Consider the following 15,099-nt stretch of genomic DNA (forward strand, 5'->3'; position numbering starts at 1 on the left):
GAGCTTCTGCTTTGATAAGTCAATGAAAGAATAAGAGCAAAACTGTTCCTCTGCAGTTGTTACATAACTGCCATCTTCTGAAGGTGAACGTCGCCTCTGCCTCTGTTGTCTCTCGATCTTTTTCTTGGCAGTGATGCAGTGATTTGTTTTCAGCAGAGCAGCAGAGTGAAGTTTGACATTGAGCGTCGGTATTCAGCGACGTCGGCTGCCTTCGTCGTGGTTGGTTAATCTCGTGTTTGTGTCTGTCCGGTCCAGCAGTGTCTGCAGCCTTCGATTACAGCAGCATTGATCTGTACACTGCAGTCCCTTAGAACGTGCCTTCCTGTTTGTGTGTTCTTCTCAGAAAGGAGGGAGCAAAAGAAAGTGATTGCTTTTATTTAATGATGCAGGGAGAACAGGAAGAGATGGATCGAGGCCCATAATTCACTGGGTGTCCTTCACCTTATTTGCCCGGCACCGTATCTAGAATACTCTGCAGTGATTGGCTCACTTCCTGGGGGCTTGCCTTTGCACTAGCCCCTCCCATACGTACCTCTGCATCATTTCTGTGAATGAAAAGTCATGTTTGTTGTATGTGCTGCATGTTTGTTCACACGTTTAGACCCTCCTCCTCACTGTTGACACAAGAGTTGACAATTACCATCTGCTGTTAGAACTCTGGGTTGCATATTACTGAAGGTGCAAAAGCGTTAAGACGCAGTCTACTTGCTGCACTGATTAACTCTCCAGAGCGGTTTGACAGGCTCAGGTTTAGCAAACAGAGCTTGTTTGGTGTGGGTGGAGATGGGATGTTTAGCTCTTGTTTGGGATGTATACAGATGGTTGAGATTGTCGCCTCCCAGGAATTGTTTCCTCCCTCTCTGTCCCTCTCTTTCCCTCTCCCCTGCAGTCCATCCTGTACTGCCCAGCAGTCAGCAATTTGTTTATGGGACTCTGTTTGCCAAGCTAATCTTCCCGCCTTTCAAGTGGAAGCCAGCAAGTGAGGGAGAAAGAGAGGCAGAGGGAGGGTGAGGGAGAGCAAGAGAGCACAAGAGTGTGAAAGTGAGGCAGGCAGTTGCAGTAGTTAGAAGGAAGAGAGAGAGAAACATGCACAGAGAAGAAGTGTGTCTGGTTTTGTGACAGATTTTTCTTGTTTTGAAAAGTGTTTTCTTGGCCTTTGCGCGTCAGTTCTTCCGCCTGCGTTACCTGTGTTGAAGCCACGGGCCAGTTCAGCACACGTATGATTAGTGCCATGCTGGAGCTGAGAGCCGCGATCCTGGTGCACCTGTAGCCGAGTTTGCAAGAAAGGTGCAGGGACGGGGAGGCGAACGGGAGGAAAAGGTGCTGTGGGTAGGAGCATCGTCACCTCGGCTCGGCTTCATCACCTGCTGGATGGGGGTTCTGGTGTGCTGCGACTGCTTCTTCTATAGGTAGTTTCCTCGTCTCATCTCTTGACCTTTTCCCCTTCCTTTTCTCTGCTGTTGTGTGTTGTTGTTGTTGACGTTGTACTTGGCTTTGCAGCGTTGGACAACTGCAATTTCCAGACTTTGATTTAGTTCTCTGTCTGACCCTCTCCCTCCCCTCTCCTGCCTGTTCGCTTGCTCTGTTATTGTGCTGCGGTTTGGAGGAGACATTTGAGGACAGTGCTGCTGTAGCAGGCAGAGATTCTGCTGTAGTCAGACACACGGGGTGTCTTGAATTGTGGGAGGGGAAGAGATGAGAAGGAGGGAGGGAGTTGCGGACAGAGGGAAAGGGATGGCACACAGCCAGCCTCTATAGCTGACCGAGGAGGAGGGGCAATGGACGTCACTGGACGGTTACGGGGTTTGTTTGGAGCGCAGGTTAAGACTAATTGGAATGAAATGGAATGCAGCCAAAAGGCAGCTTGTCAGTCAAACTTTCCCTCTCGTCCTGCTTTGACACCCTTTGGCAGTGCACCACTGTTTGTTTGGACACAGTGTTCCCCTAAAAGAGGACGGGATGTGTGTTTTTTCTCCTCTTCTGTTTTTGCTGTTTGCACAGCATTGGACTGAACAGACTTTGCTCTTTTGTTTGTACAATTTCTTTCCATTTGCTTCTCTTGACTTGGCACAGCTGTCATGTATTGTTGAACTTGTGCATTAGTTTTCAAATCTGACTGACTTACTGGCACCCAAATAGCAGCTTATTGTGCCTGAGAGAAAGGGCTAAGATCATTTAGATTACGTTGTCTGGCAGCTGGAGCAGAAAGGATTTGGTTCCCCTCTCTTGTGGTTGTGGGGTTAGCCAGCCTGAGTGTGCCTTAACTGCTGTATAAAGTCTAAATATAACTTTCTAGCTCTAAAGGAGCGTTTTGATGGTGAGGGTAAAATTGTAGCTTTAACGTAGACGCACACAGCACAGCTGGATTAGATTAGGCCTTGCTGTGATTCAGAACTTTGTTTAGACTTCGCTGCTTCTCTTAGTATGAATGCGTGTGTCATGTAAATCTGAGGCTCTCTGTGAAATACACACAGAAGCCTTGTGAAGGCAGAGCTTGAGCCAGAATACTTACGTTCTTCCCCCCGAGTCACGACCAAGGCAGGGGTGGGACTGGACAAAACACTGATGTCTCCTGGGCTCATTAAGCCAAAATGGGCTCTCACGTCTATTTTTAGAATTTCCCCTCCCTTGCCATCCTGATCAGCCAATCGGATGGCTTGGTGGTGATGTTATATGCCTTGATTGATGTGTGTTTTTGGAGGCACACCCATGTAAACGGGTCCTCGTTGACCTCGGCTCAGGCCAGCCCACCGTCCCCTGGGCTCCGGTGTTCCAGGCTTTCAACAGTGGCATTGTGTGCAATAGAAAACGTCTGCCAGCGCTTCGTCAGACACTGTCAACCCTAATGTTGATCATCCTGTTTAGAATGGAGCAATTGAACGATCTGTCATCGCATGACGTAAAGTAAAATCAAATGGAAATGACTTTAATTTCCTGGCTGGTGTATTATGTTTTTGTGCAGTCAGAAGCAGCGGCTTACCGATAAGTGAACCCGGGGAGAAGCGGGAATGACTTGGCGAAGTACCGATTAGTTGACTTTAACCGTCTGGCACAAAATTACATTAAGCTAATCAAATGATGCTAGAGTTTATTTACATTTTAAATGGTGAATCGTCTGAAAAGATTCTTAGAAGTGTTTTGTGTGACACCATTTAAAATGACTCCACATCTGATTAAAGAAGTAGGTTGGTGTTTGTTGTTTTTTTGTGGTGTGCTTTTACATTTTACACGTTTTCAGGTTTAATAAGATATTGTATGTAAATTAGCAAACATTAAGAGTACTGATAGGTGTATTGTGTTACCACCAGATAGACCCAGACAAGCCCGTTTCATGCTTTTATGTTTTTGCTGAGTTAATTAGTGGCAGTGTCTCTTACCAATCATCAAATTATTTGTGTTAAGCAGTCTGGCAGTTTCATTTAATATGCTTTTTTTTTATAAGGAAACATAAAAAACAAAATATCCCAGCTGCTATTCATAACTTTTGACCTTGAATTATCTGTGTAAGATTAATAAGATTTGATGTGTGCTTCTTGTGTTTGCTGCCTGTTGACAGATTAACCAGTCTTGAGGGGATTTAAGTGTCAGTGGTCCATAATAAAGACAGAAAAAATTGTGTATTCTTGGAGAAACTATTATGTGATTATAAAAATCTAATAGTTGTGACCCTAATCTGTAAGCAAGACAGCAGAAATTGTTATTGTTCCTCGTGAGGGTGACTGTTTTAAATGATTTAGCACCAATAGAAAGTGCAGAAGAAGCAGAGTGGTCAGGATTTGCAGGTTGGACTTTTAACCTCGTCATGTGTACATTGTCACATGTGAACACACTCAGACACACACACACTCACGAGATCGATTTTCCACAGCCTCGTCCAGCACAACAGTCCCAAAGTACCTACCGCGGTTTGAGTTGAATCCTGGTCAGGTTTTCATTCAGCTTTCGTTCATGATTCCGTCTAAGGTTTAAGTTGTGGTCGTCACGTCTCCACACACAATCACCGCATGAAACGGTAACAAAAAAATTACATTTTCCCCTCAGCTGTGTGGTTTAATGTTTCTAAACCCATTTTGAGGTGTTGCTGGAAAGCAGGCGCATTCAGACCCAGAGGCTGCATCACGACAAAAGCATGTGTGTTTGTGCGTGTGTGCGTGTGTGTTTTCTCGCAGCAGATCAGTTGGTAAGTTTTATAATGTGTCGTGTGGAACAACAGCTCTGAGTGTGTCATTATGCTGTGCGTTATATTAGCGGGGCAGATCATACTGGCTGCCATGTGTCTCTCATTAGACTATCTGTGGCAGGACTGGCTGCTCGCACAGAGACGCTCGGCTCAACAAGAACGTCATTCTCCACCAACAACCCTCAGCCCGGCTGACTCCATCCTCCTGTGGCTGCTGCCGGCCACTCAGTCGGGAATCGATTTAATGAAGTTGAAACGGTCCAGTCTGTCAAGAAAGTTAGGTCAAAAAAAGAAAAAAATGTAGCTGCAGCAAGTGCATAGAAATCTCATGAGGTCATTATCTATTAAAGGCTTTTCCTGGAGGAACTGGATGACATTATTTCCTGCGGCTTTTGTGCTGTACAATAGAGCTGATCCGTCATTCAGGCTGGAAAAGAATGCTTAGACATCAAACTAAGCAGCAAGCTCAGCCTTTTTATTTTAAATAAAGGTTTGATGGTCTGTTGAAGATTATTTCTGGGAAAGAGCTTGAGGAAAATATGAATATTTTCTAAATATTGATTTTGTATGATCAATATTTCTTTCTACTGACACTGATACCTAACTGGTGTTTATTCTATGCTAATCCACCCAAACAAGGGGCCCGTGCAGTTTAAGTTTTCCTCCTCTGTTCATCCTAATCAAACTAAGGCCTGCTCTAACCATTTTTATGATCATATTGTTTTTCTCTTTATATTGGCTAAAAAATAAGCTGAAAACTCCCCTCAAAATTGAGCTTTTCCTAAACACTTGGCATTGCGATGTTTACAGGGAAAACTGAGGTTTGTGGGATCGCAGTCACATCACTGCTTGAATTAGAGCAGTAGGAGGAAGAAGAAGCACAACAACGACGCTTTGCCAACTTTATACTCCTGTAAACTCAGGAAAAACCTTCGATTACACTGTGATGATGCTGTCGATCCGACTTTCTCTCACTGAAACTGTTGTAATCTGCTATCAATTACTGTTATTTATCATTCAACTAGTAAAAGTCTGACTGCAATGAATAGTCTCTTTTACTAGATCATCCTGGTAATTAACAATGAATTAAAGTGACGAGAAGCTACTGCACAAGTGGAGATTGTCTACCATTTCTTCTTTGCTAGTTTTCTAAACCTGGCTTGCTTGAAGTATGCACATCAGGAGGAAGTGTACCTGTTTTGGTTGGACTGGTATGGTTCTTCTTGGCATCATACAGCAGTGGTTTGCCATTGCCTTCTGCTGTATATTTACCCATAAATGGAGCTATTTAAGCCATAGCTGGCACCCTTTCAGGTCCTACCACTCAGAGTCAAAGTGGACCTGAGAACAATGACAATCAAGGTGTTGTTCCACCTTCCCCAAAGCCCAGAGGTGAGCCTTGTTTCTGGATGCAGTTTAACGTTATGCCCAGGATAGTGCTGGCAGCCATCAAATGGAGAAAAATAAAATTCCCAGGACGTGAGGAGGGGGAGTAGTATACACAATCTTGCAATAACAGACAAAATAGAAGGGAGGAAAGCAAGATGGCGCCAGAGAATGACTTTTATAGTCAATATCAAGGACTGGACAAATGCATGGAAGGCTGACTCTGTACTACATGCAATGTATGACAGAGAAAAGTGGAAAGGCATGGTCATCAACACGATTAAGCAAGACACCTAAGAAGAAAAAAAGTACCCATTTTGTCTGGACACTTGTTTTTTCATGAAAAATTAGACTCTGCTTTAAAACTGAACTGATGTAATGTTAATGTGGCCACAGATGAGCACAGATCTAGATCTTTTCCTTTGAATTTCCTCCCTGTGTTTGAAATAATCTCCTCTGATTTCAGGCTTTGGGGGACACTCAGAAGTACAATCTGCCTGTTTCCTCTCATTTCTGAGCTTGAATGAGCTTTAGACTCTTCTGTCTGCGGATGAACCCTGCCCAAGTTGCCTGAGTTCCCTGGATCCAATCAGTACATGTACTACGTTACACTGTGGAGTGACACTGGTCAGTCAGTGCTCATGTAAGAGCTCCGTCAGTCTTGACTCAACTGATTGTCCTTCTCTGCTTTCACCTGCCCTCCAGTCACTGCAGAGGGCAGACCCCACGCACGAGGCCGGTTGCATAACACCAGCACTGTGTGTTTTCAGGAGCAGCCTAGTTCTGCTGGCTCAGGAGGAGAAAGAGATGGCCTTGCACTAACCTCACCTCTGCATTTAGATGGTCACAGTCAGCACACGCAGTAACGCACACGCTCAAATAAAAAGCCACCGGACTTCTGTGCAGGTCTTTTGTGACTGAAACAACTGAATTTAGTTTTTCATCAGCTGAGATTATAACAAAAAGAAGGTAGCTCAGTAAGAGCAAAACACGCTGCATGTTTAATAAGTGCTGATCAGACAAATATTACATGTCTGTGTGTGGCAGCAGGTGCCTCGTAGGCATGGAAAAACTTCTTACAGCTGCGTGGTGGCCCAATTGGCAAGTGGATAATGGCTTCATTGTGTTTGTAGGTTGGTCAGGTGGCAGGAAAAGGGTTAGACAGAATTCACTACCCAAACAACGAGCCTGGAGGCTTCGTACAGACTGTAAACGAAGTGGGGAAATTGGTTGTAGGAGCTACAGCAGCATGGCTTCTCTGCTCAGCCTCTGGGAACAAGAGGCCCATTTGAAGGGAGCCAGGAAGTGCCTGGGCGCCTCACTTCCTGTTTATCAAGTTTGTCCCGGGCAAGGGTGAGAGGGAGGGGTGGTCTGGCGCAGCTTAATTGAATGGAGAAGATGGTGGTAAGTAGGTAAGACTCCCTTATTTGCCTTCTGTCTCAACCTAAGACACACTATGCATTCCCTCTCTCACACACACACACACACACACACACACACACACACACACACACACACACACACACACACACACACACACACACACGACTGCATAGTTGTGTAATTGCCTCTGTGCTGCAGTGCCTTTGGAAGCTATGCCCCCTCATTTGTTTCAATTATCTACCATCTGACATGGCGCTGTTACCAAGGATAGACTGAAGAGGAGGAGGGTATTTAGAAAAAGACAGGGAAAGTTCTAAGTAGCCTCCAGAAATGCAGCTTTATTAAGACCAGATTGTCATATTTCACACATTTTAAAGCACAGCTGGATCTCACTTACGTCATGTGTCGCACGCAAACACTGAACTCCCTCCTTGTGAGGCTATATTTAATCAGAGCGGAGAAACTCTGGCTCTGGAGCGAGCAGAGATGCTGCAGAGTGCTGACTCCAGCATGTTCTGAGGCAGTGTTCATAACATTTATTCGAGAACTCGAAGGCTGTGAGCCAAACAAGGACAAACCTCGAATAAAATACCCATTTGTAGCCCTTGTTTTAAGTCTGAGTGGGAGTTTTTAGCATTGTTAGTCTTTTGTGTGGCAGACATGTGCACGCTGCACTAGTGGCCCTCCCCTCCCCCCAGCTGGGAGAGATGATGTCACTGCATACGCTCATCTGCCCAGGTGGGAGTCAGATACTCCTCTACGTCCAGCCAATCAGAGGCTTGTTTACATCTGAAACCCTTGACACACGGACACTTAAATGCGCACATACACAACTTTATAGTGTTAAGAGTCGCTGATCTCATCCGCTCATAAAAGGATCAGATTATATTGGTCTCACTGGAGCGTAGGGCGATGTGAGCATCAGCGATGAAGCGAGGGGCGCACACGCCTCTGCTCTGGCTGCTCCAAGGACATCTATTGATTTGACCTCTCCTGTGTCTCCCTTCTATCCATCTCTTTTGTTTTCCCATTCTTACGCCGGCAGCAGCTGCCTCCGCCCACTTCCTTCCCTTGCTCTTTGACGTACCATCTGTGGACGCCAGGCGTGCTTTTTGTTTTGCCACCATATGTGTTGGCGAGGATGTTTTTGAGGAAGGAGCAGAAAAAGTCAGTCTTTATGTAAACCTAATAGCTGTTTTGCCTCTGACAGTGTTTGTAGGATTGTATACATGTGTGATTGTGCGTCTTTTGCCTCCCAGCGGTCTCACACAGGGCTTACTGTAATATTTCCCCCATGCCAGTCTCTGACAAAGGACGGGGCTTCGCTGTGGTTTCGCTGTCATCTCAGCAATGCGTTGCTTTGTCCAGGAATTTCCATAGCGTTTGCTGCTTTTCTCTTTGTCTCCAGTCTTCCCCTCCACTTCCCCAGTCTGCCTGTTCCTCTCCTCTGTTGTGGTTGCCAGACAGAAACACGTGACTCCTTCACCACGTTGTACCAAACAACACCTCTCTGCCTTTGCCAAACGTGCATACTGTGTGTTTTTCCTCCTGATTAGCCTCCAGAGACTGATATTTACCGACATCTTCACATGATCATCTGTCGACTCTAATTACTGGAAAATAAGTCTTCGGGTGGAGCACGTCCTTCAAAAAATGAGATGGTGTCACTGTGGGCTCCACGCTGCTTGTGTTTTTGTACTGCTGTTTGGTGTCCGCGTTGTTGTTGTTATGGGTGGATGTCCATGAGAGGCGGTGCTGGTGGTTAAAACATGCCTTCCTTCCTTCCAAGTGTCTTTCCGTCGAGAGATCCGACTTCCTCTCTGGGCAGGAGAGCTGTTGCACAAACAAAGACTTGCACTAACTTGGTCTGTGCACCTGTAAGCCGATTAGAGGTTAAAATGCACACACAGGCGCACTCACCACAAGTTCCTAGAGAGAGGACTGACTCACTCATATCTCACCAGCTTGGTTTTTGGGTTTGCTAATCATTTTGGCCTCCATGCTTCTCCTCACCTCTTTCCAAACTCCTGGGTGTGACCACTTCCTCCGCCTTTATCACTCCCAGAGTTGATCAAACTCGCACAATGGTCCAGAGTTTCCTCTGCTATCAGATGGAGCACAGATCTCATCTAGTCATCAGGGAGGTGGATTTTGTTTTCTTTCTCATTTTGCTGGACTTCTCTGGATTTTGGGGGTAAAGTGACACACTGAGGAAGTTTATATTTTTGGTGTTTACGCACATTACTGCGTCATCACAGTTTCAACAGAGCAGAATGTGCTCCAAAAGAAGACATCAGATAATATAGTGTGTTTTTGGTTCTAGTTTTTAATCAAAGCACTGCGTGAACTGTGGCACTCACCTCAGCACTAATGAATTTTTAAAAAGAGAGGCACTGTCTGTACTGTTCTCTGAAAATGTCCTTGTTCGCCCTGTCTGACCGTGCGGGCTTTGAGATAAGCAGAGCGGCAGATGTGTGTCGTCTGATTTAAAGCCAACCACAGTCTCAGGGGCTGCTGTGACAAGTCGAGCGATGCTCTTCAGAGATAACAGCTACTGTAGAAAACGGACTCGATCTGATGGATGCATAATGTTCTCACAGTCACATCTGTGGAGAACAGTGTTGGAATCGGATAGCGCAGGGACACGAGTGTTTTCTCAGAAGCCCACGCCGTTCGCCGAACTGAAGATTCAAAGGAAATCCAACAATGGAAGAAGGGCAACACTGGATACAGGGAACAAATGTGAACTTTCATAGGAAAATGAATTAGAATATATTACAAAATATGCCTCAATGCACAAAAATACGTATCGTTTTTAAAATGCATGTGTAATAAAATTTAGGTCTTTCAAACCTGTTTTGGGTCAATATATAATTGAGGGACTTTTGAAGTCCATGGGATAGATCTTGCATACATTTTTATTAAAGTAACAAAAAACCTTATGTTTTCTGCGTTCATTGTGATCATGTCTTTACAAATTCCAGAATTACGGAATTTGACTGGATGTCACAAAAATGTCAACTAAATGACCATCTAAAATTAGTAACAACCACCTTCTAATTAGCTAAAAAAAATAATAAAATGAGCTGATTTAGAAATATTTTGATTGTGTTCTTTTTTTATTAAGTTGAGATAGTCATGATAAATATTTCTTTTTTGGCAATATATCAAATTTTGTATGGAAAATAACAAATTGTATCTGTGTCCAAGAAATCACTTTCAACTAAGTTCCCCATTACAAAAACACTTCTCAAGGAAGTGTGTTAATTCCAGATCACATGACCTGCTCCACATGATGTCATTTCCTCCTGAAGAAAAGACTGGAAGACTCCAAGGCTTTCTGAGTTATTTAATATAAAGTAGTGTGAGAGTCAAGTGTGGATTTAACAGGTTTACTAAAATATCTTTATATTACAAAATACGCCTCAACTTTAATTTTTAATTTTACTCAGTTGTATTTATAATATTTAGAGGATTTTTTCTGTACAAATGCCATGTGTTGTGTAGATTTTAGGCCTGAAAACAGCAAAAATGTCAACTATGATACCTGTCAACTATGTTATTAAAAAGTCCCACAATTGCATACTGACCCCTTTATCAAGTCTTCCAAACTTTATTTTAAAATATCGGAGCATTTTCTTGACCACATATTGCTATGAGAACGCAGCAGTCTGTGAGCCTTACGAGCAGCAAAAAAAGCACAGCTCTGTTTATCTTGTTTGCTGTTTGTCAGACGCCCCGGTTGAGCAGGATTAGGCCAGGTCAGCTGGTTCCATGTTCTCAGGGTTAAAGAGCAGCAGGGCATCGGTCGGGGTGAAATAACAAATCAAGCACCAACATGCCAGACAGTCTGATGGATTTGAACTGGGTGTCTGCTGAAACGGAGATCTTTCCTCTGGGAAAAGGGTCCCCTAAACCTCTGCTTTCATCTCTCATGTCTGTTTGTTGTTGTTTTTCTCACATGGGGCCGAGGGAATGCAGAGTTATGCAGTATACCTGGAAATGGACTAGAAGCAGACTAATGTAATTTGGCGTGTGCTCTTCAGGTAGCGTGTCGATCTTTATCTGCTGTTCCTTAAATCATTATCATTTGTTCTGAGTCGTATTGGCCTCGGGTGTCGCACAGTCATACCTGTCTTTATGCAACTCAGATTTTAAGCATTTTTCACATGCTGTCTCGTATGTTTTTACACACTTCATTAGAGTTAGTTATGTACAATATGTCACTGCTGTCTTACTCTGTGCTGAACCGGCTGTTTGACATCAGTCGTTCATTCTCTGCCGTCTTACAGTTTTACCTCGAGAGCACCAGTGGAATTTTTACGGTCAAGGCAACGTTCTGCGTGTGGTGTGAATATGTTCTCCACATTCCTCTCTAAAGGGAATCTGTGACTAAACTCCCTCACTTAGGAGTTAATGAGCTGGATCAGGGCAGGCATGCACAGAAAGCCACCCAAACTGTGCTAGAACCCCACACCCTCCTCTTTATCTCTGCATCATTTGCTTTTAAGACTCGCTCACAGTTCCTGCACTGCTGTGTGTGCTTCATTTTTTGTTTCATCTCCCCGAGCGCATTAGCAGACTTTGCATCTGTTGCCTGTTTTGCAGAATCTGATTTTTGAAGGTCCGTGCTGGCAGTGCCCTCTGGTTTTGTTGTTGTTTTTTTTCTCTTGAGAAGGTGAAAAGAGAGCTCTGTTTGCCCTGAAGCCCAGCGGTCTACGCCGTCACACTCCACCCCGCACACATACATCCTGTGCAAACATGGGCGCTACCCCAAACCTTTTCCCGCCACCTCCTCTTTCCATGATGGTCTTTCTTCTCCATCCAATCCCCTCCACCTTATTCTCTACCGCTTCCACTCTCCAATATGCAGGCACCTTGCAGAAACACACACAGACTGCAAAAACTCATCTTACCAAGTCTTATTTTTAGTCAAAATGTCTCATCCCACTCCGTTTAAGATAAATTCACTTAACAAGAGACATTTCAGCAACATGGAGGGACTTGTTTTAAGACGGTGCATCTTAAATATCTTGTTAAGTCAAACAATCTTGAAATTATCTTGTTTTGAGTTGTATTTTACAAGAAAACTCAATAAGTTTAACCCTCGTGTCGTCCTGCAGGTCAAAATCGACCCGTTTTAAAGTTTGAAAATGTGGGAAAAAAAATAAAAAATTCATAGTGAAACTTCTGATGGCCACGTTTTCAACATTTTTGGGAAATCTTTGAACATTTTTTTGGTGGGAAAAAAGAAATGTTAAAAATGTTTCTTAAGAACTTGAACAAAAAAATCAACCAAAATCCAGCAAATTTCACTGGACTTTGGTTGATTTTTGTTTTTTCTGAATGTTCTTAAAGAGAATATTAGAAGTTTTACTGATATATATGTGATCACTCTAGATATTTTTAGGATTTTTTGAAAGATTTTTACTCATTTTTTTAATATTTACAAGAATTTTCTTGCCAAATTTGTGGGATTATTTTTAAAATAGAACTTTTAAGGGAGACTTAAGGAATTATTTTAATTTTCTTCCTGAAGGTTTTTTTTTTTAACAAGGAAACTATATTTTTTGATGCGTGTAAATGAAGACAACAGGAGGATTAATACATCTCAAATTAGGAGGTTACGTGAAAGCAAAAATCTATTTTTGAGTGGAAAAATTGCTGTTTTTTTTTTAACATGTCTGGCTTATTTTAAGACGCCTAAGCTTGACAGTCCTGGTAAAATAGAGCTTAAAATAAGTTTTACCAGCTAATTTTAAGATCTCAATATTCTAAATATTATATCTTCAGTAAATCTTACCAAGCCATTTTTCACTTGTTCTATTAGCAGATTTTTCACTTATTTCAAGGTAAGTTCCTTGAAAAATTTTTTTTTCTTATTTTGAGAGGGGCATTTTTCCTGTGCACAGACTGCTTCTTGTGCTCCTGAGCAAACAGTAGCTTACGTCTGACCACAGCTCTCCCCCTTTCGCCTCTTCTTTACGTCACAAACGCCCCTTTTCTTCCCTCCTAACCTCACCTGCAAAAAAAAAATCGCCCTATTACTCCTTGTGTCTTTTTCACACCTCGTCCTCTCTAATGCTCGTCTTACTCAACCACACCAGCAGTAGTGGAAAATAACTCATTAAGTTTTACGGTCCTCAAAGGATGCTGGCGTCTAAAGCGTCAGCACAGTCCCGGTTTGGTTTCAAGTGTGACAAAAAGCGCACAGAACACACACATCTGAGCATCCACACCCTTATTAAAAAACCTGGAATGGAAAACTCAGTCTAGCTGTGAGGTTGTGGAAGTTTCAATGTCTGCACTGAGAGACCTTTTCCCAGGGTGTGAAAGCTTCTCTGAGCTTTTATTCACGCTCAGATGCAAAAGAAAAAGAAATCTCCACTCATCTCTAAACTCCTCTCCAACGTTAGGCCGCTTATCTCAAATAATTTTGTGTTTGACTTACCTGATGTGACAACTTTCTGCTCTCCTACGTTTAGTACCAGCAGATGGCAGTGTTGATCCCACACCAAAGTTATATCTGTGTTTGTTTAAAACAAGGAATGTTTTTCACACCATCTGGGCACTGATGCCAAACCACTGGAGCTCTAATCTGCAGGTAATGTTTTGATTCAGTTAAAAAATGTTCAGAATTTTATCTGCAGTTGGGAAAGTTTAGTTTCGTGTGTCCAAGTGTCAGTACCAAGGTTATCATGCTCTTCCCAGGAAATGAGAGGTTTATGAGAGTTCTGGGAAGCTTTTCTGTTTTCCCCCAGCGATATGAAGTCATTACATTAGGAACACACCTGCTCTAACAGAATGTGCCAACATAACCGCTCGTGTATATTCAGAGCTGTGAGTTTGTACACATAGTGACAGTTACAAGCTGTACCCACATTCTCTTCAGTCCTCTTGTTGCCTGATTGATGGGTTCACGGTGCTCTACAGCTCACGGTCTTTGTGATTAAACTCATGGCACTGATGGAGCGACCTTGCTGCAGACTTGTGATTGTTAACGGAACAAAGCTTCATGCCTCTTCCTTTTTACCTGCATTTCTGAGGACACAGTGACTGTCTGACATGAAGACCAGCACATGTCACAGGTCATTCTGCAGGTGTGCTACCCCACCTGTCTGTCCTGCACTCCGACCAATAACCCCCGACCTTTTCCCAGTCAGTGTTATATAATTGTCAACCTCGTGCTTGAGCCTCGGGACACACCGATACATTTGTGTGTGCTTACACTTGACAGGCAGGTGTTTGGCTGCCCAAGTGGTAAAATTTGGGATGGATAGAGACTCTCCCTCGTTTTGGAATGTAGGGAGGAGGCGCACCGGGCGGACAGGGCATGCTGTGACAACCTCCCACACCGATCCAAAGTCTTTCACTCCTCTCATCTCGCTCAAAGTTCTGTTTTAACTTTCGTTCACCCTCCTCCTTTCTGTTCTACGTTGCTCTCTCTTCACCCCTCTCACTTAGCTAATCCTTAACGACCCCTGTATTCTCACTTCCTCGACTTTCTCCTTCTCCCATTTCATCCATATCTGCGCTTCATATCCAATTCTGGCTCATTCGTACTGACATGATCCATGTAGTATCCATGGTGATGGTAGTTTATGAACGTTTGGACGTGAGTCTGGTATTTCTCATCTCCTGTCTTCTTCCTGAAGCCCTCTCTTTGTTAAGCTGTAAAACAGTCAGAACATGACCACCTGTCTTTCAGCTTATCGACTCTCTTCTTTGCAGACTTGCTAATACAATCCCCTCGGTGCTGTTAGGTTTGCAGAGGCAGTCAGGCATTTCAAACACAAACATTTCTTAACTAACCTGATTTCTAATTGGATAAAGAATGCAGTGGCAGTTAGGCAGACAGGAGCATGGCACTGATCGCTAATTTGTTTGCTCATGAAGTGCGCGGCTGCCTCCCGAACAAGAAAGGCTGAGTCAAACCAAAGTGAGAGCTATATTTATTAGATCTCATGCTCTTTATCTTTTAGTTCACTCCTCATGTAGCTCTCACTCCTCTTCTCTGCTTTTGTTTAGCCAGACTGTGTGCAGAGAGCGATGGCATGTCTTTGCATGCAGCCCTTCCCCTACAGGAATGCAGAGCAAAGGAGAGATGAAACCAAGGAGAGGGAGAGCACACAGGCAAACAGACAAATGCA

At 43.6% G+C, this 15,099-nt stretch overlaps 1 protein-coding gene across 4 annotated transcripts in view; it reads left to right on the forward strand.

Annotated features, from left to right (window-relative positions):
• Positions 1 to 15,099, forward strand: part of mob2a (MOB kinase activator 2a) — a 74,294-nt gene that overhangs the window by 32,017 nt on the left and 27,178 nt on the right. The window contains exon 1 of one of the 4 annotated variants that reach the window (XM_051952810.1): positions 919 to 1,409. The exons of the other annotated variants lie outside the window; for them this stretch is intronic. Coding sequence (XP_051808770.1) covers positions 1,372 to 1,409 — 38 coding nt within the window. The 5' untranslated portion in view covers positions 919 to 1,371. Of the gene's footprint in view, positions 1 to 918; positions 1,410 to 15,099 lie in introns of those variants that run through there. 4 annotated transcript variants of the gene reach the window in all.

Source organism: Acanthochromis polyacanthus, chromosome 8, assembly GCF_021347895.1.
Source record: "Acanthochromis polyacanthus isolate Apoly-LR-REF ecotype Palm Island chromosome 8, KAUST_Apoly_ChrSc, whole genome shotgun sequence".
Taxonomy (NCBI): domain Eukaryota; kingdom Metazoa; phylum Chordata; class Actinopteri; family Pomacentridae; genus Acanthochromis; species Acanthochromis polyacanthus.